Below are 22,267 nucleotides of genomic sequence, written 5' to 3' on the forward strand. Positions count from 1 at the left end.
CAGAAGTAAACTGATACCATTTCAATGAAATAGCAACCCTGCACAAAAGGAGGTCGGACATTGTATGCAGCTACAAGCTGGCATCAGAACTGAGGAAGGTTTTCAAAGACTAAGACCTTCTCTGGCAGTGATCATTGGTTCCTTTCTTTCTTTCTTTCTTTCTTTTAAGGAAGCAGGAAAAAGGGCTACAAATTTATGTCCACTCACAAACACTGTACAACACACAGAACAGTGCAAAACATTGTAAATATAGGAATTGGATTTCATGTTTAAAAAACAAAACAAACACATAATAGCAGCACACCTGTGATAACTTACCCCAAAGAGTTAAATAAACCACAATGCAAAATAGAGTCCTCTACTGTTGCATTGTGCAATGAATAGCTTAAGTCAGAGGTTTTGTTTTATGCTGGATGTGTTTTTTTTTCTTTTTTAGGAATTAAAAAAAATCGGAACTATAAATAACGTTCTGGCAATATATACAGACTTAAATAATTTAAATATCTTACATCTACTCTTGCATAAAACTTTTCAAGAAAAGTGCACCATAAATTCCCACCCTCCCCTGCCATTCTTCAACTTGGGCCTCACCATTTCTCCCCCCTCCCCACTTCCCTGAGGTAGCTCTGAATGGACAGCTCTCAAATCCTAGGAAGAAAATGTGTAACCGTCATGGTAGGTGAGACTTTGTTGCCTTTCTTTGTTCTTCCATTTTTGCTCAGGGCAATGTACATCCCTGGGTAGACCTGGGACTCATAAGCATTGTAGTTGTTTGGCAGCAGGATCTCTTTGAATTTGCACTCATCGTTGAAATGGCTCTGAAATGAGAAATCCAGGTAGGGGGGATAAGGAGGAGAAAGAGGGTGCATGTGATAGCAGTTAGGAGTAGAAAATGCTTTTGCGAACAGGCGCAAGGATAATGCATCTTAGCAGGCAATGTCTTCTTCTTCCAAGTTGATTGTACAACAGAGGCTTTAAACAACCCCTTTTGAACCAAAGATACGACACAAAATGGAAACTCTCCGATCTTGTGGACAAATTGAGCCCACTGAGGGTTCTCAAAAGGCCATGTCCCCCTTCCCTCAACGCCTGATTATTGGGTGGTCTCCTGGCTTTTGTGCAGCTTGTTTTCCATTCTAAACGTTTCAAATGAGGCTAAGTTATCCACAGTAAAAACTTTAAGCTGAAATATTCTGGTATTTTAGTTTTGGCCCCACTTATTTTGCCTTTAGCCATTCCCAGCACTGAATTATGACTCTGAAGAGCTTTCCAAAGTAGGATTTGGCTCTTGGGCTCAAAGAGGCTCTACACAGCTGTGCCACAGGCTTTGAGGCAAGCTAGGTGCACTTCCAGGAGGAGTGTGGAGGGGGGCTTTTGCCATGCTACATTCACTGATTCCCAGCCTGCTTTGGTGACTGTGCCCATTGAAGCCGTCCGTGCACAGCCTGCTCCAAGCCCCTGTTCATCTGCACGGCTGAGGAGCGGACATTCAAACAGCATGGAATGTGGACACTGCATTCCACACACACAAAGGTGCAGCCAGGGTGTTGAGGTTCATTGTTGGTGGGTTGCCGTAGACGGCAGGGCTTCAGCTCAGTACTTTACATGAAGAAGCTCCCAGGGACAATCTTCAGCTTCTCCAGAGAGGACTAAGGAGGGATCCTGTCGGAAACGCTGAGGAGCCTGTCATTGTAGGGACAATACTGAGCTGGCTTAACCAGGGGAATGGCTCAGTTCGAGGCAGCATCCTGTATGAATGGTGGAAGAGGCACAGCATGTGAGCTGGGAGGGTTCTGCAGAATCCAAATTGCTCAACCATCTTCTGACTGGACATGTAACTTATTTGCCTTTTTCTTGCTTCCCAGTGTATGGCAGCCTTTCCCCATGTATGTAGCTCCCTTTCAAATGTATTGGATTACAATGCCCAGTATCCACTGCAAGCATAGCCTGGGTTACCCTCAGGCTAAGTTTAAATGAATCAATCTATTTCCAGGCGATGCCAATTTCAAGAGTGTCCTTTCATACATCCATTCTGTCCCATTTTTGAATTAATGTGCATTTAAAAGTATATATGGAAGTTTGTGAAAATACATAATTATATACACATTTAAGACCCTTTTTTTGCAGAATATGCATTTATAAATCAATTTCATGAACTTATCTCATCCTGAAATATGGATAGTTTTACATATTTTTCAAGAGCCAAGAACTGTATCACAACATTTGGGTTAGTGTGAAATCCAAAGGGAAATTGTGTTTTAATTCACACATGAATTCAGGAGGTGCAGATCAGGTGAGTTCACAGTGGAATTTCCAGCAGTCAGATTCCTCATGCATCCCTACTACAGGTGTCCTTCGTATGGACATTTAAGAGGGTGCATTCATGCTTGGTTCCTTTAGTACAAGCTCCACATTGAATCTGCTTGAAGTTCAGGATTCAGGTGAGCTCTCTGGACTGATACTACTTAGCTGCTTCTAGCATAGCCTTCCTTTACCTGGTGCTCTCCAGGTGTGTTGGACTATGAAGCATCTATCTCCATCCCCCCTGATGCTGGGAAGAACAGAACCAAAGCAACTGTGGGTCCCCACATGGGGGAAGGCTGTGCCAGCACATTTCACCATGTCTCCATCCAGCAGCGCATCCTGCACTGCATCGGCTACAAGCCCTCTGCTCTCTTCCAGCTGCGATCCACATTCTGGATAGCTCTGCCAGGTGTCAGCTGATGGGGGCCTAAACCCAGAGACTCCCTCCATGGAATCCACACTCTAAAGGTTTGAAAAGGCAGATCCCGAGCTACATCTCAGCAGTCTGTATATTATATATTGTACATATGGCACGTTCCAATGGAGGAAAGCTCAGGGAACCAAGGTTCAGTTTGGATGCTGGGAAATACTTCCTGACAGTTAGGACCCCGAGGGTATGGAATGGGCTTCCATGGAAGGTGGTTGAAGCCCCATCAGTGAGTGTGTTCAAGGATAGGCTGGACATGCACATGGTAGACATGTCATGAGTGGAGCCAGCTGAAGCCAGGGGTCAGACTAGATGGCCTGCGAGACTCCTGACTCACTCTGTTTCTATATTTCATGTAGCCAGATTTATTTATTTTTAAATACCAATTCTAACACTAACCTCCATGAATTTACTGTTTGAAGAGTGTGGATGCATGCACTCATCCAAAGGAGAAAATCTCCTCTTACACTTACATCAGTAAAGCCCCTACAATATTTCCAAGCATGGAAAATCCTCAGGCAGCTGCCTGAGCAATGAAGGGGGAGGGGACCTCTTTGCCTTATGTCAAGGATGATATGAAAGGGACAGAAGACAGATCCTTGACTCCAAGAGAGATTTGAAGGTTCACCCCTATGATCGGAGTATGCACATCTCTGCCATATTTTAGCATTTGCATGAGGGTCTCCTAAGTAACAATGGAAATATAGTACCCAAAGGGGAGGGTGAAGATTCATCTTTCTTTAGGGAATATAGAAATGTTCAGTTCCTATAAAAGAGGGTCAGGGAACCTTTCCTCCACTCCAACCCACTGCTGCCCTGAGCACTGCATATACACCAGGAAATCTCTTGGGCATTGAATGCCAGTGGTGAGCAGGGATGGAGCCAAAATTAGGCAGGACCGGAGTCCCTTTTCTTTTTATTTCCCCTTTCTTTCTCCCTCCCTCTGTTCCCACATCCTCCCCCAAACATCCTTCCCTTCCCTTCCCAGATGCCTCTCCTTAGCCCTGCTCTTTTCTGTGCAGCAATTCAATTTTCAAATGAGTTCACACCACTGTAAATGTAGAAGCAGCAGCTGCAGCGCTGGGGGAGATGTGCAGGCCAGCACTGGCAAAGAAGAGTTCTCAGCCTTAAAAGGCCAAACTGAAATTCACCAAAGCAAAGGATGTGCAAAGTGCCACTGTGGTGAAAGCGATGGAAATTTTTAGTTTCCTCATATTTTTCCTAAATTTAACTGCTGCCTGGAATGCTGGGGTGGGAGTTAAAAAAATAAAACTTTTACAACTTGCAAAATGGCCTTGAGAAAGAGTTTTGCTGCTCATCATCCAAAGCACAGACAATATCTAACAAGAGTCTGTATGGCCATGCAGCCATATTTTGCACAGCACTTTTAATAGCACAGATGCAATATCTTGGATGGGGATGAGAACACGATGGAGTTTCCCAGGTAAAAATACAGCATACTCAATGCTGGGAAAACAACAGCAGTATTACATCTTTGCCACAGAAGCTCAGATCCCTCGGATGGCATCCAAATTGAGAACTGCAGAAACCCTTGCTTAGTCACAGGCTCCCCATATTACCCCAAGGACAGAAATTACAAAACGGGTGGTAAGCAGAGCTACCGACAGGGCTTGAAATCCTGCCCGGGAGTTGGTATGCTGTTTTATTTCATGCTACCTCAACAGATGCCTGCTCCTTAATGCCTGACAGACGACTCATCCAGACTCTCACAGTAGGTTCACAGTGCACCTTTCTCTGCAACCCCTTAATTAGGCAAGCCACCAGTATCTTTTAGGAAACTGAATCCCTATCTGGGCATTCTACATCTGAAAGGCAAAATGCATAAGGAGGGGGAGCATGCTAGTTCTGCCACCTGCTAGCACGGCCTTTGTCACTGCAAACTTCTGGAAGGCGACTTCCTGCAATGGGAGCCTCATCTATCCATGGCAGAAAACTCTGGAAACCGTTAGCATGGTGGCAGATCAGCATTCTGAATAGTATGGAGAGCAGGTAGGACAGGCAATAGAGCACCTGCTCCACAGGAGGCCCTCCATGAGGAGAAGGTGAGATGCACCTGAGAAATGGGGCGGGGCTAGCATGCACACCTGCCTCATGGGCTTAGTCTATTCCATGTGGAACACCTGGCTAGGACTTGCCTGACAAAAGAAATATTGCAACAAAGGCCTACATTGGCCTGTGAGAAACATGGCAAGAAAAGGTGAGGCATCAGAGTCTAGCACCACTGGAAACTTTTGACTTTGGATTATTTCATGTTGTTCATTCCTTTACAGTGCAAACTCAGAGCGTATTTGGCGCTCAGGCACCCTCTCTGCCTTGTACTCTGGTTCTTGGACAATCTACTAGTCTTTTACTTGCCCCAGTTTGCCTTCTGGGAAATGAGTGTTTTGTTACTGGCCATGCCCACTGTGACAGACATCTTATGATGGCACCCGTAACACCCAATGTTTCAAATGTGCCCACTGACCCAGAGAAGAGGCCATGTGTTCAGGCTGTAACCTAGAAAAGTTCTTCCTCCAGGGGATCCATATATGTGATGGAACGTCTCTCACAAGCCAATGCAGGGAACCATGCGATGAGCTGACGTTGGCCCTGGGTTTCCATGCCTTTGAAAGAAATTAGACAAATGCACAGAGCTATATGGGATTTCCAGGGGAGAATGCAACTGAGGAGCCAAAACAAGGTCTCCTTGTGGTCTGCTTGGCCACTGAAACCAAAAGCTGGACTAGATGGACCTTTGGCTTATATAGCAGGACCCCTCCTCATGTTTTCTTTCTGATATATAGAGTAAAGGAAGTGGGATTGGATTGACTACACAAACACAAATGCAGAAAGTGCAAAAAGAGAAAGGCATCTGATGCAAATCACTACAGGCACAGAAATAACAAAGAGTCAGACCCCAGTGTAATCTAAAAATTAGAAGCTGACCAAGGCCCAAGAAGGTGACTTTTGCAATGAAAGTGTCAGGCTCATGATTAGGGCAGGACTTGGAGCAGATGCCCAGGACGCATTCAGAAGGATGAGCAGGAAGGCTCCCAAACACAGCAGGGTTAACTTACCATGTTGGAAGTGCAGCAGTGACACACATTTCAATCTAAAGAGGGGGTGGGTGGGGAATGAGACCATTAAGTCCCCAGTCTAAAATTACCTGCCTGCCCCTGTGCCCTTTACACCCTTAGATTTATCTCGCTTGCTTTTGGGCCCGTCAGTGTGAAAGCGATCGCTCTGCAGAAACACAGGGAAGAGGGCCCAGCCCACCTCAGTTTATACAAACAGCGAGGCCACAACAGAAGGACAGCTGGAAATGACCATAAACAAGACTTGAATTATTTTTAGTAACCAAGTGGGCTTCAAGAAATGAAATGCCTCTGATGGTTTGTTCTCAAGATTCAGCGTGTAAAAAAAAGTGCCTCCCCCACCCCGAAACAACTCATTCCTTCTACAAGAGATCACATGAATGTGTGCATATCTGAAGCACAGGCTACTGGATTATTTGTTTTAAGCCACTGGCTTGCTTTGTCACTAAATAAAACAACAGCCAACAACAGGGCTGGAATTAAATGTTTTGCTGCCTTTCCTTCATTCTGTAGACCCACCGGCAGACGAGTCTTACTTCAGGGCTGGCAGCATGACGGCAATGGCAGCACGGCGTAGGGAGTGTGGGGCAGGCGGAGTGATTCCCATCCAGCTGCAACACTGGCCACCCCTCCCCTTCCTGAATGCGCTGCCTCAGGCTACCTAATGGTAGGGCAGGCCCTGGCCACTCACCATGTGGAGTGACGGTTTGCCAGCTTTCCGCATTTCCAAACTTCCTTCTGAATCAAAATTGGAAGCATGCTTAGGCCTAGTTGGATGAGGGAGAATGAGGCAGGGCATGCTTTGATAATTGATCTTGATTACATTGCATTTATACTCCACCTTCCATTGCATTTCTACCCCATCTTCTTCCCTCTTCTGAAGAACCCGATGTGGCTTGCATAGCTCCCTTTTTATTCCCACAACAATAACAACTCCGTGAGGCAGGTTAAGCTAAGAGTGAGTCACTGGTTGAAAGTCACCCAGTGAGCTTCATGACTGCGTGAGGACTAGAACCTGGATCTTTCAGGTCCCCAGTCCAACCCTCTAGCCACCACACTGCACTGGCCCTTATGCCCGCTCCTATCTCTTTTGCTATCTCAGTAGCATCCCGCAGGTGTATTGATAGCATTCTGTATCTGAAAATCTTATCTTGAGATTTTCAGGTAAAGTTGTTGTTACCCAGCTTGCCGGAATATGCGCTTCCACAAGTGAGTGGGAGAAATACTGGCTTTGCAGGAGAAGGGATCATTATCAGGATTGGCAGAGGGAAAAGAGAATTTCTAAAATTCTCCTTCCCTCATACTGTGGGCCTCTGCTTCTTCCTTCTCTAGAGCATGGAATATAAAAATGCATTTAATACAGTTTTGGTAAGTTTTTAAAAAGGATGCTTAACATGGTGTATTTATTGTGTGTAGATAGTGTTTTTAATGTAATTTGCACTGTTGTAAACCACCCAGAGAGCCTTGGTTATTGGGCGGTATAGACATTAAATAAATATTTTTTTTAAAAAAAATAAGTGATTCCTTGAGTTGAAGAATGTTTTCTAACTCATATGGGGAGATTACAGAGATGGCATGGGACTCTGTGCTAGAGACAGACCTGGATAAGTGTTCAATTTATATTTTTTAAGAGTGCACAAAACAACCAAAAGTATTGTTTCAGTGTCGTAGGACCTCTGTATGCAACTGGAATTCTTTTATACTTAGCAGAGATTTAATCTTAAGGTTTAACTGCATTTTGGGAACATAGGAAGCTACCTTATTCTGAGTCGGAACTTTGGTCCATCTAGCCCAGTACTGTCAACACTGACTGGCAGCAGCTCTTTAGGTTTTCAGGCAGCATCTTTTCCTTGCCCTACCTGGAAGTGCTAATGAACCTGAAACCTTCTTGTGCCAAGGAGTTGCTCCACCAGTCCCTGCAGCTGCAGCCCCTCCCACATTAATTGCATGGCTGTCAGCAAAACTAGGGGATTCCAACATTTAACTCCTAGGCATGGTGGATGGAGATTTACCTTTTGACACTGTGAGTGGGGAAGGCTCCTTGTGTTGCCAGCCACAGTCCCAATGCAAATCACACCACCCTGTGCTGCTATTAAAGAGAGAATAAAGCTACAGTGGGAGTGGGTTTCCTAGCACTAACTGCACCAACTGGGGTTGCGGGGGGTGGGGGGTGGGATCTTTTAGGATCATGACTGGAGAGGAAAGGGCCAAACCTCCTCTTGCAGAGTGTTGGATGAATAACTATTTAGGTCCTGATTAAATCTGCACAATGACTCTTGTACTGTACCTTCACTGCAAGCATTTGAGCTCCTGCACCATACCCTGCATGAACACCCTTTCCCACCTGTTTTGCTTGACTTCTGGCCTCAAGAAAAGTCCTGGAGAACATCAGTCCTGCTCAGCATCTTGTGACATTTGAGTTGGTCCTCATAAAGGCCTTCTCCTACTTTTAGGGCAACCTCCTGTGTTTCTGTATGAGTCACTTTCTAGAACATGCCTTCTCTGAGGGCAGGCAATTTTTTGGGGTCTGTGTAGCAGGATGATTGACCTGGCAAATGTTGATTGGAAGAAGGAGAAAGTCACAGCCCGGTGAACACAGCCTCCTTTCTTTCTGAGCATTTGAATTAATCTGAGACTGCCATCCTATGCATAACACACTGCAAAGGAAAGACCCAGTGTGCTCAGCTCCAGCACAAACATGTGTAGCATTGCACCCTTTTCATGGTTTTGAATACATGAATGTGTCCTGGAAGTCAGTTTGGGAATGTACCTTGCAAAAACACATGCAGATCCTTGTATTAGCTGCTTGAAGCTCTTAGTATTGTCCTTTGGTTTGCCAGGCAAATAGGTTGCATGTTTGGAGATATACTTCCCATTAAGAGCATCTTCCTACTACCCTGCAGCCTTCAGAATGACCTCCCATTGTAAGCATGGGCATGTTCTAGGGAAGATTAGGTCCTTCCTTTCCCGCACCTTTTTCTAATGCTACAGCCCTTATTCAAGAGAACCACACAGGTGCCATTTGGGCTTAGTCAGTAAGGAAACTATATCAGATTATAATATGTATTTATTCAAATACTTCTATGCCATGGTCCCAGCAGCTCCTAGCACTGCTCTTCAACCAAAAGAAACATAACACTGGTTCCCATGACATATTTTGACTAAATTATAGATTGAGTGTTTCCATGTTAAACACACACATTTTAAAGGAGGAATTAAAAAAAACTGAGGTGAACACTTTCGTAATTGCTACTCACAGATCCATACAGCTTGCCTTTACTGTTCATGGCTACAAAAAGTCCACTTTTAACACCAAAGATGCTCACTACTCCTCTTTCCACTGGAGAAATCTCAAGCAAACCTGAAAGAGAAGCACAGTGCATTGGGAGTCAGTTAAGAGATATATGCAGAGCAATTGTCATTCTCTTAAACCACATGATCAAGGACGCTCTTGCTATAGTGCTGTTCTGGTGACATTAATATTCTCATGATTATATCAGTATAGCAGCCAATCTAGCATGGTAAGATAGATAGGATGTAATCCAGAATTTTCTGATATATGCAATAGGACTAGATTGAGATAAATGGGAATTTTCACTTGCAAGGTTCTTGCATTTTGTTCTGGTGAGCACATTACATGATTATATAAACAAGAATGCATGATGCATTTACTAATTTATTTAAAGTTTTTATACTATTTTATATATTAAAAATCTCCAGACAATTTCCAAGCCAAGGTATTTGGCTTCAGAGTATTTCCACAGATTTCTTTGGATTACTGTAGCATGCATGGGCTGCAAAGCAGAAGCTTGATTTCTTTGGAGCTTGCTACTCATGAGTAAGTATAAGGCTGATGTACATTGTACTGCCACTATGTGGCACTCAGTTACCACACAGTGGTTCAGCAGAGCTGTTAGCCAATCCCCCACCATCATCCACAGACATATAGTCTATGCCCTATTGGATTTCATGCTAGTTCAGAACCTGAGACAGAAGACAGGGCCAAGAAGTGCCAGACTGCAGGGGCGTTTTCAGTGGTGGCTCCACACTCGTGGAACCAGCACTGATTTGAGGAACACCGGGCCCCTTTGCTGGTCTTCTGAAAAGCTTTAAAGACTCTCCTGTTTTTGCTAGCCTTTCCATACATCTTGGCTGCTGTCTGTATGAGTACATTTCACTTCCATTGATTTGTATTGGTGATTTCTATCTTTCTGGATTTTATACCCTCTTTGTATGGTCTTGTTAAAAAAAACCTTAACAAGTTTCTCCCTTAAACACAGCCTAAAAAAATTTAAAATAAGCAAGCAACCTGCTCAAGTTGCATGGTCTAGTTGGTCTCCACGAAGGACTCACCACATGACAGCTGCAAAGCAAGTGATTTAGAACGGCTGACTTTGATGGGGGTTCCTGTGTAACAATCAACCTCAGCCCACCCCAGCTTGGCACCTTCCAGATGTGCTGGACAACATTTCCCATCATTCCTGGAAAGCATGGCCATTGGCCACTTGGAGAGCATCAGGTGGGGGACGACTTAAGGTTCAGTGTTCCATGGTGGCTGGGGAAATTGGTAGAAATTGTAGGACTTCTTTCTGTCTAAACATGGATTGGATTGTGCCTTTGGTCTATTCTGTCTTCAACCCACCATTGGCTTTCTATCATCTTTTGCCCCAGCCAAGCTGCTAACTGATATTTGAAGCACTGTGAAGTCCTGTCATGCATTCAGTGCATCTTCAGCACCTACAAAATCAGCCAGATACATTTTAAAAGTTACAGGTTTTGTTTGTTAAAAAAAGGTTTAACAGTCACCCCCCACATCTTCCAGGTTAAAATAAGTAACAATATGTTTCAGGACATGTGAAACATTTGTCATGGTGCTGTCTTTAACCCCTCTTCCCCAGCCCTATTGTTTCAGTTGGGTGGTGGTTAGAATTAGAGCCAAGGGGCCATGGGGTTAAGTCACTAACAGATGCTTAACTATCCTAACTACTTGGCAGAGTCGCTGTGGGATCTGGAGTCCCTCATTAACTATTTGTAAGCCTGCTGCAAAAGCAAGGGGGGGGGGGGCATCCGAGTTGCTGCTCATTGCAATTCTGGAGGCATCAAGACATTACAAAAAGCACCCGGTGCCTTTCGGTTAACAGAAGTACTGTAGTTTTAAACTTTATTATTGCTAGATAGTCGTTTTAAAGATTTAGTTGTATTTTTAGCATTGTAATTGTTGCGAACCATCCAGAGATGCTCCAGCAATTGGATGGTCTAGAAATAAATACATGAATAAATATTTAGGCTTATTTGAACCCAGCTGCTCAGGAATCATGATCAGGATTGGGTAGTGCAAGTTTTTCCTTCTGTGGGATCATACCTTGAATTCACAGAATGAGCACATCTGTTTATTCTTCTCTGAGTGAATTTCCCAGGTAACGTGATGCAACAAACTTCCTAACAGAGGATTTTGGAATTCTGCTTCTTACAATGTAGATGTCTGTGCTCACTTAACAAAAGTAACCAATGCCAGCCACAAGCAAAGTATTTAGTTGCCTGTGTGGGAGAATATAAAACTAATTGTCCCATAGGTGACATTTTGGATTAGGCATTTTAAATAATTTCCCCCTTGAAATCGTGAGGACTAGTGGCTTAAAAAAGCATTTTATCACACCTCTTGTGTCATATATAAATGAAACATGGCTAAATTTTGGTAGAATTAAGTCCAGAAACAGAATTCTTTCATACATGACATTAAGGAACTCCTCACCCATTAAGGTGCTCATTTGAGCAAACTGTAACAAACAAAACTCAACACCCTTTTGTCAAGGCAAAAAATGTGCAATTGACATGCAAATCATCAGGTCTGGTCTTAGCTGCTTGGATTCTCCAGCATCTACTAACAAGCATGCAAGCAAAATCATCACACCTGGCAACCTATATGCAACTTGCATGATCCCCCCACCCCACCCGTCCCGCATAAGTATGTCCTAAGAAAACTTAAGAGGTATGAAACGAAGTTTAGTCCCACTAACTTGACCAAGGCTTCCCTCATGGGAGCTGCTTTTGGATCGCCATCCGCTCTCCAAGAGGCCGGGTCTTGCATTCGAGGGCGCTGCAAGGCTAGTGCAGCCAGGGCTAGCTCTGACTTTGACCCTGCCGTCTTGAAACGGAACATTTGTTTGGGGTGGGGCGGAGAGTTGGACAGCTTGGCACTTTTACTGGAAAGTTGGCGATCGGGATTACTTCTAGGTAAACGTGTTCATGATCGGGGCGTAAGTAGACGCATGAAATGGGCAGATTATTCTCCACCCTACACCCTTCAGTCAACCCGATCTAAAGGAACACAAGAAGTCCGCCCCCCCCCACCCAAAAAAAGGAAGGCAGGCTGGCTGGCTGGCTGGCTTTTATTTATCCCTCTAGTCAGAAGCTCTCCCGGCAGGCGCGGGGACGAGCGCCCTTTCCGGCAGCTCAGCTGACGCGCCTGCAACTGACCAGGTGGGAGACGGCGGCCGAGGCGCAGCGACTTACTGTAGCGATTCTCATTGTGGATCCCGTTGATCTTGCCGTCTGGCAAGACCTGGATGTGAAACCCGATGCCGACGTTGCAGTAGAGGCGTCGCAGCCTCTTGATGCCCAGCAGATAGTCCCCGTCCCGGCTGAGCTCCTTCCTTTCCCCGGGCAGCCTGGCCATGGAGCGCGAGAAGAGGCTGCCCCAGCGCCACTCCAGGCTCTCGTTGTGCTGCTGCTGCTGCTGCTGCTGGGCGAAGGCGGGCATGCAGCGCCCTGCCAGCCACGGCGAAAGCAGTCCCAGGAGCAAGACTGGCAAGCAGGCCGAAGACGGGCCAGTCATCCTGAGCAACATGGGCAGCACACGTGGTTTTCCCAGGGAGGCAATCGCTCTAAAAATATACCCTCTCCGCCGAGCTCCCACTTCGGACTTGGATCACAGGAGGAAAGGGGGGAGAGGAGGGGAAGAAGACGGGGATGATCCTGGGCGGGGGGAATCCCAAGCAGCTCAGTCCCCCAAGGCACTGGAGACCCTCTCTCCGGGTTGCCTGGGAGAGAAATCCTATGAGCAGTCCGAGGGTGTGTGTGTGAGTGTGAGTGTGTGTAAGGGAGCGAGGGCTGGGGCGCGCGGGGGGGCACCCAGCTGAAGCTTCTTCTGAACTTGATCGCAGTTCCAGAGGGTTTCTCTCAAGTGGGGACCTTCTTCTCGAGCTGCTCAGCCATAGTCCTTCACCCCCTAAACCAACAACATTTATATATCCATGTGCCTTGGTACCTATTACATCACCACCTACTGCTGCTGCTGCTGCTGCTGCTGCTGCTGCTGCTGCTGCTGCGAGGCAGTTGAGCTGAACTGATGATCCACCACTTCCAATTGGGGCTTAGCAAAGCGCGCTGGAAAGAGGAAGGGGAAAAGATGGATATCTCTGGATAGACAGGCAGAGCAGCTTTTAATTTTAAAAAAGTTTCCCCTTAACATACAGACCCTTTGCAAGTTGCAACTTTCTTCTGTGTTTCCCTTCTGTTTTCCAAGTCTGTCCATGCTGCTCGTTCAAGACGCAACAATCAAAGAATGCCCAACACGCCACTCTTTTCTATCCTCTCCCCACTTCTTCCTCCTCCACCTCCTTCCAACAATGTCTTACTTTGTGGAAATATGTGGAATTTAAGCTTTTAGTGTTAAGCTTGCAAAAGAGAGCGAGCAAGAGAGTGTATGAGAGAGAGAGAAGAACAGGAAAAAGTAGCAGATCCTTCATTACAGGCCAAAACAGTTGTTGCATGGGAGGTCGAAGGCATTATTCCTCCAGAAGAAAAATACTTTCATTTTTTTTCTCGTTCTCAGACCCACACAAGTAAGTTGTTAAAGCAAAAGAGGTCGGGCGCTCACTAGAGGCAAAAAAGAAGGGAAAAAAGATATTTGCTGGACCTTTAAAAGAACTGGCAGAGAGAAAAGCCACTCTTTGGGTTGGAACTGTAGGATTGCAATCCTATGCACACTTACCTGGGAGTAAGTCCCATCAAACTTACTGGGGCTTACTATTGAGTAGATATGTATAGGATTGGGCTGTAAGAAAGAGAAAAATGCCTTGTGGAGTCACTTAGAGGGTGAGGAGGCAAATTCTCCAGCGAGCACACGGATACTGGAATGGTATCTTAAAGATACTTTTGGTATCTGATCGTTTTATGTTACACAGACACTTCTTCAAGTGTCAGGCTGACAGGCCAATGGAGGAGCTGTTCTCTGGTTACATATATGCTCCTTGGAGTCATTTTTCTGCCTATATGTGTATATATAGAATCTATAGAATATATATACACTGTTCTGGCAGCACAGTTCCAAACACATTTTTCTCAGCAGTATTTTCTTCCCACAGGGTTTTGTTTCTAACCAAGGAAAGTGTGCTCAGACCTTGCCAGAGAGGATAATAAGAGAAGTATATATTTGGAGAAACCTGGTACCTCCTATATAAATTCTGTAAGATGCTCAGGTTCCTCTTTCCCTGTGCATCTCCATTTGAAAGTGTGCCAAAGTTGGATCCAAAGAATCTTCAAGAAATGATGTGACAGAAATAAAAGAGAAAAGAAAAACACTAAAACAACTGCATTTGCTTTGTGAGCTGCCCAGGGAGATTTGGCTGTTGAGTGGTATAGAAATTAAATAAATAATTGAATAATTGTGCAAGCTGGCCTGCTTTTACTCTAAATTTCTTTCTTTCTTTCTTTCTTTTTAATAGAACATGACATCTTTGGTATCTGTCTGAATGGGATGCACTGGAAGTCAAATTCAGCATGTTGGTATAGGGAAAGCAATACATTGCAGCTTTGGGTGAAGAGCTTGGACATAACTTGCATTCCCTATTTGTAACTCTATAATATTGTAATTGTATCATATAAATATATAAATTATTTCTTATTTATTTGATACTATCTGCCCTGAGGCCTCTGAAACAAGATGGATTTAGGGTGCAAACCAATTCATGTTTAGACAGAGCTTGTCTAAACATGCTCTGAACATGTCCAGGCATGCTTTCTGGGAATCTTTCTGGGAATCCCCCACCCCCAAAAGTTATGAACAAGCAAGAACCCAAATCTACAAATTCTGGCATTAGTCATGAACTCCTGAGGTGACCTTATTCCAAGCAGAAGGAAGATTAATAATGCTGGTCCAGATTACATGGTTGCAAGAAGTGTGGATATCCTGTATGTTAACCCTCCAAACCCCTGCAAATTATTCCTGCTGTCACACAATCAGTGGGATACTGATTGGAATACTCCTCTAAGCTCAGTAAAGTTGCCTGGGAACAACAGGGGACAAGTGGTCACTAGAATCCATGCTTGCTTGCATGTTCTTCTTTCATATCTATCCATGAGCTGAGCATGGGGTGAAAGGCATTTAGGGTTTGAGGGCCAGTTGCAATAGCTATTCTGACTTGAAGGTAAGTTCTCCTACACCCACTGGGACTTGGTCTCCCAACCCCTAGACTACACATTCTTAAAGATGCTTAGCTGTGAGACTATCCCATTGAACAGAACGGGGCTTAGTCCTGACTAGTCACAATCACAACTGTACTGTTAGTGTGTCTTAAGACTGCAGCCTCTATTGTGTTTCACTGGGAAAGAATCTAGACACAACAATTAATGTATGTGAGTGGGTACTTTGTTGGTTTACTTATATACTGCTTTTGCTCAAAGCATAAAGCTGTTGTTTAAACAAACAGACAGCAATGGGGAATTCTTGCCTCCAGGTACCTTTCTTTCTTTAATTGAGCATCTCATGAACCTAATCAATTCACGCATAATACACATTTTATTTATTACATTTTTTGAATGTATCATATTTACATACCATCTTTTTCCTGGAAAAAAATCAAAGCAAATTTTAAATCAAAAATTAATCTGCCTTTCCATTAACCTTCACAACTCTGTGAAGTGGGTTGTGTGGAGAGCCAGTGACGGACCCAAAGTTCCTAGTAACAATAAAGGGAAATGTCAAGGAGCATAAGAATGGCCGGCGGGCAGACCTCCTTATTACTGTTATTTATACCCTGCCCTGTTCCTTGCCCTGCACGGAGCTCAAGGCGGCTTACATAACCCGCTCCCCTCCATTTTATTCTCACGACAGGCCTGAGAGGTAGGCAAGGCTGCAAGCGAGCGGCTGGCCTAGTCCCCGCCCAACCACGCCGCGCTGGTTTCCCCCTGCGCTCTTCTTGGAAACGAAGCGGCGGCGGCGTCACGCCGCTCCGGATGCTTCTTACAGTGAAGGAACGGACAGCGGAAGGCCGGCCGCCGGCTGGGTGCCCGAGTGACTCAGGAGCCTGCGGCGGGATCACGTCCGTGCCGCGGCGCCGCGGCTCCCCGCTGGCCCGCACGGAGGCGAGAGGAGCGGGGCGGTCGCCGCAGCCACCTGCCAGCGCCCGCCGTCGCCGAACGCGGCGCTGCTCGCTCGCCGCCCGCCGCCCGCCCAGCCCGGCCGGTGCGCGGGCCAATCGCGCGGCCGCGAGAGCTGCGCTGGGTCAGAGCCGAGACCGGGGGCCCGTCCGTTGCGGCACCCTCTGTCGCTGGCGCGGAAGGGGCTGCCCAGTCGTCACAGCCTGCTGGCCACACAGGGCTAGCTCAGGGACTAACAGCCACGGATAACCTTCTCGTCCAGAAATGTGGCTAATCCGGCTTTAAGGGCATCTAAGTCGGTTCCGATCACCACGTCTTGTGATAGCAAATGCCGTAGTTTAATGATGCACTGTGAGAATCTCCCACCATTCCTTGAATGATTCCCAGGTTCTCACCTTAGGAGAGAAGAATGAAAAACTTCTCCCTCTTTCTTCACCTCACACATAAGAAAAGCCATGCTGGATGAGGCCCGATGTCCATCTAGTCCAGCACTCTGTACACCTGGTAGCAAAACAGCTGCCCACAAGATCACTCAAACAGGATGGGTGCAAGACCTCCACCTGCCCAGGCTCCACAGCAAGCGATGCATGCAGGTTTGCCACCTCTGGTAAAGGAGATGGCTCATAGCCAGCAAGTCCAGTAGCCACTGAGCCTCCTCCCTCATGAATCTGTCCAATCCCTGCATATTGGTGGCCATCACCACTTCCTATGGCAGGGAATTTCTCAGTTTAATGATAGATGTGAAGAAGTATTTCCTTTTGTCTCTCCTAAGCCTTCCCCCGGTCAGCAGGTTTGAGTGTTGTAGAAGAGGGAGAAAAATGCATCCTTCTCTATTTTCTCTACTCTGTGCATAATAAGTATCTCTATCAAGTCTTGCCTTACTCACCTTTTCTTAAGCTGAACAGTCCCAGTTGTCACAGCCTTTCTTCAAAGGGGAGTTGCTCCATCCCCCTGATCATTTTTGTTTCCCTTCTCTCTGCTTTTTCCAATTCAGCAATGAATTCAGGTGAGTGACCAGAATGCCTCTGCCCTGTAGCTCACCATCACCTGACTCACCATTTTATTAAACCCAAATATCGCAGCCGTTCCTGACAGTTAGGACCCCAAGGGTATGGAATGGGCTTCCACGGGAGGTGGTTGAAGCCCCAGCAGTGAGGGTGTTCAAGGATAGGCTGGGGCTGGACATGCACATGGTAGGCATGTCATGAGCAAAGCCAGCTGGACCCAGGGGTCAGACTAGATGGCCCAGGAGACCCCTCGTGACTTGATCTGTTTCTATGTTTCTTCATGCCAGGCTTCTTCAGATCCCTGGACATATATATTGCTTACCTTCCTCTGAATCTTAGAGTTTTCTAGTATCTTCAGAAGCTGCAGCTGAAGTTGTTGGGGCTCACAGAGGGTGTCCAGCCCTGGATGAACCAGGAGTTCCCTCTTCCCTTATGCATATGTACTCTACAACAAATGCTGTGTGCATATAATCTAGGCTAAATCACTGTTAGCTCTGATCCCAGTGAGCTGGAAACAGGGAAAACATTCCACACACAGTTCTCTCTCTCTCGCTCTCTCCTCATTGATTCCACTTTCATAAAATTTAGAGCAGAGTCATGGCACAGCAAGGCAAGTCCTCTTTAGCGCTAACAGAATAGGACAGCTTCTCCCAACTTGGTTCCCTCCAGATGTTTTGGACTACAATTCCCAGCATGCCTCACTATTGGCCATGCTGGCAAGCACTGATTAGAGTTGGCATTCTCAGAGCTCAGGAAAGCTGGATTGTGGCTTCCCCAACATGGTATGGTCCAGGTGGGATGGATGGACTGTTGAACACATGAGGAAATCCAGAAACTATTTTCATAATATGCTGAAGTCAGGTCATGCCAACTGGCTGCAGGAAAGGCAAACTTAGAACTGTGTCACGTACTACAGGGTTTCATGAGTACATATTTGTTTACTTCTAGTACTGATAGTTGTTTGGTGCAAAATAAGAGGGTGATTAAATTGTGGCTCCCCATTATATGTCAACAAAACTGTCCATAAAAATGTTCACGTTAAAGAAAACTCAACAACGACATATGTCTGTATATTATACACTCACATACACACTGGTTTAAAAACAACAATGACAACAACAAATTGATTGGTTTCAGACCAGAGCTATGACTAGCTCACATTGGCTCAAGCTCCACAAAGTCAGGAAATTGGAAGCTAAGACCAGTAAGTAAGACCAGTAAGTTGACAGACATGCCCTTTAGTTACTACCTGTTGTACAGTGTCACCAATGGTGCCTGGCTACAAGCAACAAATAGTCATGCAGCAATTTGCAGGCACATTCATTTAGCAAAACAGTGATATCCATATGGTTCAAAAGGCCATACAGGGCCAGGATGAGGTGAGCCATCACTACCACTGCCACCATCATCTGCAGTGCAACAGCGGCAGCAAAGGAGGGAAAAGGTGAAAAATCAGATCATAAAATATATCCACACACCAAGGCATTTTTGCTGGTCCAAGGTACTTCATCCTTCCCATTTGGAGTTGGACCAGAAGATCCAGGAAGTGTTTTAGCGGTGAGCAAGCACAATTTGTGACATTGCACAATACCTTTCCTGACCACAGGGCAAGGCTGTTAAGCCATCACCCTCATCTTCCAGTTTCTTGAGGTAGCCTTTACTCTAGTCTTAAATTGGCACCCGAGGGAGGGGTGTGGGGGGGAGGGGCAGGCGGGGGTGTTGCTAATTGAATTTTCCTAGTTTTTAAGAAGGAAATGTATGATTACATTGTTATTCAAACAACAACCACCTCCATCAAAACCTCAAAAATAAAACACATGCAAGTCATTATCTGTAGATCTGTACAGGAGAATAGATATGTTTGTATATGTTAAAAAAGGCTTATTTCAGAATAAATTTTACACAGGATTGCAACATGTACTTCCGCTTCCCCTCCTCATCACCTTATCAGCAATCTATCAAGCAGTGAAAGCTTCTGAAGAAATCTGCAAACCTTCCTATTTATTGTATTCTGTTATCTCAATTGATAGTGCTCCTTTCTCCCTCCTTGCCTGCTTCCATCAGGATGCTGACAGAAACAGGGAATTCTTCTCAAAACACTAGAAAATTGGCAGCATTCTAGCTTCAGTATGACACTGAGCATGCCTAATATTAGCTTGCCAGCAGTTGCTGCCATAGACTTCTATGGGCAAAAATACCCCTTAAAAACTTTTAAGCCACTGCTCCAAACTTCACCAAATCCAGGAAAGGCACATCTCAACAAACCTGAATAAAATATATTGCATACTTTTCACTAAATCCGAAAGAAACAGAAATATACTAGTCTGCAGCTTGGAGGAAAAAGTACAGTTATATCAGTTTCCAGCACTGCTGCTCCTGTGGTAATTTTATCTGTTCCAAAATTCACACAATAATAGACTTCATTGGGTAGATCATGGATGCCAAGTTTCATGCTCAATAGTAGTCATTTTGGCAGCTCCTTTACTGTTCCTTGTCTTAACTAAAAGGGGACTCCCCTCTCTCACTATCTGTCTCTCTCTCTAATGGTAGGAATAGGCAAAGGGGTCTCTTGTCCATAGTGCCAACACCATGGGATGTTCTGTCAGCCTTCTGCTAAGTGAACGGCTGGCCAAAAGCCTATATTCTGCAGTGGACCAGTTCCCTTCTGCTCTCAGTGTAAAACCACCCACTTTGGAAAGATCCCAAGGAAGCATGTGCAAGCTTTGCCTGGGTCCTCACAGCAAGCTGTGGTCCAGAGCCACAGTCAGCTCTGGTGCAACTCTGCACAAGCACAGCTTCAAGGTGACAAAGTGCCACCTAATTCCGAAGAGTCGACCCCAATGGCTGCAGCAAAAACAGCAGAACAGAGAATCCTCCAATACAATTGTGGTTCCTGCAATTTGCCATAATACAATGGTTAGGCTTTCAGGAGCCACCAGATTCAACGGCTCATGTTCACATGTTGACTTGCTGCTTGCCACAAAGTTGTTAAAAGCACAGGCAACCCAAGCAGGGCAGGACAAGCACGGGGGCTGCAGTGGCAAGTTTAGGTACTTGCATCCAGTACAGCAAACTCAGGGCACAATGCCATGCCTCTTTAGGCAGAAAAATCGTCTGTGACTCCCAGCATACCCCAGCCTGCATGAGAAGTAATTTGTGATTTTGCTGTTTTACAATATTTCTTATAAAAATCTATTTCAATCTCTAAATAATGTCTTTTTCCAGGGTAGATGTGTAGTATTTTTTTAATGCCCCCAAATACATTTAAGTGCAATCCTATGCAGTTTGGACAGAAAGTCATCATACAACTCCCGGCATTTTTCCTGTATAAACTTGCATAGGATTGTGCCCTAAGACCATTTAAAAGCAGCATATAAAACAAATAGAAAACTTGTTTGCAAAGGCAGCAATAACAGAATGTTTTGAGAAAATTAAAAGGATTTTTCCTGGTGCTAGAAAGATATCCAAGTAAGCCTTGGAAAGAGCATTCACAGGCTGAGTAACCCCACGCGGAAGACCTTCTCTCTCATTGCCACCTGCCTCAGGTGGCAGCGACATCTTGGGACAAGATGACCAACTGATAGCCAGGATGTTGGAACTGTACCTTGTGCGGGGTGTCAAACTATCTTGCCACTGCCCTGTACCTCTGGGAGAGAAGGGCCTTATAAACCTATTGTACCTGCTATTCTTCTAACTTTGTGGAGCCTTCTGCTTTCCTTACACTGAATATAGGTTGTCTAATGTCCCACCAGTCAAACTAGGGTTGTTGGAAGAGGCATAATTTTCTAAAACATGGGAAGCCGCCAGACTATTTGTCCACTTACCCCAACCTGAATGACATAACAGGCTGAGGGCTTTTGGGGGTCCAACTCTGGAGGGCACCAAGGCTGCCCTAGATCAAGTTTGGTGTGACGCTAAAATGGTAGGCATCATCCCATCTTATACCAAGTCCATCTAATCCTGTGACAGTACCACCAAGGTTGGAGGCAGGCCTTAGCTGCAGCAGCCATGTGAGACGGCAGATACTAAGGCTTGGCAAACAGCCCATGCACCATGTCCCCTGCCCCTGGTAAGGCAGCGTGCAGTCTCCACCTGCAGCGGAGAAAGTTGCCCCGTTACCAGTGTTGAAGCACAATTCACCAGCCCATCTGGTTGGCTTGTGTAGATGGAACAGAGGGAACCCTGCTGCGAAGGGGAAAGACTTTGTGTGCATGGGAAAGCAGTAGCTTCTACGGGGTTCTGGGGCAACTGAGTAGATACACACTTCTCTTCAGCAAATTATCCTCAATGGATTTGGCGTGACTATGAACTGCCAGGATCTCTGTGTCTACCTTTTACCACCCTGTCTGCCTAGTCCACTCTTACCATCATCACATGCAGCTATACAGTATATCACACCACACATACGCTCACTCACTCGCACACATGTCCACAGCATCCATATTTTTGAATTAACTTTATTCACTCTGCTAAATGGAGGCTAAATGGATGTAATTTGTAAACGCTGAGCATGAAGGAAAACATTGTCCCATCACCCTTTGATCAGGCTCATGTGTCCTGGGACAATCAGGGTACATGGACTGACCTTTCATTAAGTATATTGTTGGGCAGATCCCCACCCCCGCCCCATATTTGTATGGAACTAGGTCAATACAAACAAGCAGGCCCATTCCTCTGCTTGCGCCTTCCAGGCCCCTTGCTGCACACGCCTCTTTTGATGATTAGCGTTTCAGAAGCCTCCGAGCAGCAGCAATCCGTTGAAGAGACTCGTCTGCCAAAGCTTTCTCACGTTCACGTCTGGCTGATTCTCTATGTCACAGTGTTGTGGCCGGGAGAGGAGCACCGGCTGGAATGCAGACCGGTATTGGGGGGCCCAAGCCTGGAATGGCTAGCGAGTGTCGCCGGGAGACCCCTCACCAGCCAGGCCTCTGGAGGCTGCCCTGCCTGCAGACGCCCGGCCACATTCATGCGCATGCTGACAATCTGGCGATCTGGGCACACAAACTCCTTTCTTTCTCTCTTTCATTCTGCTGCCCTATTTGATCTCTGTGCTC

General features: G+C 45.7%; 1 protein-coding gene across 1 annotated transcript; it reads right to left on the reverse strand.

The window, feature by feature from the left end:
* Positions 1-641: 641 nt before the first annotated feature.
* On the reverse strand, positions 642-12,661 carry FGF4 (fibroblast growth factor 4). The gene is made up of 3 exons (XM_044436942.1): positions 12,340-12,661; positions 9,084-9,187; positions 642-818 (listed from the first exon to the last, which is right to left on the reverse strand). Exons 1-3 carry the CDS (start codon positions 12,659-12,661, stop codon positions 642-644), a joined length of 603 nt encoding a protein of 200 aa, XP_044292877.1.
* Between the last annotated feature and the right edge of the window lie 9,606 nt (positions 12,662-22,267).

The sequence above is a fragment of the Varanus komodoensis genome, unplaced genomic scaffold (assembly GCF_004798865.1).
Source record: "Varanus komodoensis strain SLA01 unplaced genomic scaffold, ASM479886v1 scaffold3, whole genome shotgun sequence".
Taxonomy (NCBI): domain Eukaryota; kingdom Metazoa; phylum Chordata; class Lepidosauria; order Squamata; family Varanidae; genus Varanus; species Varanus komodoensis.

Coding starts and splice junctions, on each gene's coding strand:
- FGF4 (XM_044436942.1), bottom strand. CDS start 12,661: ATGACTGGCCCGTCTTCGGCCTGCTTGCCAGTCTTGCTCCTGGGACTG. Junction 9,188..12,339: donor CCACAATGAGAATCGCTACA/GTAAGTCGCTGC, acceptor CTTCTCTTTCAG/GTTTGCTTGAGATTTCTCCA. Junction 819..9,083: donor AAGGCAAGCTGTATGGATCT/GTGAGTAGCAAT, acceptor TTCTCATTTCAG/AGCCATTTCAACGATGAGTG.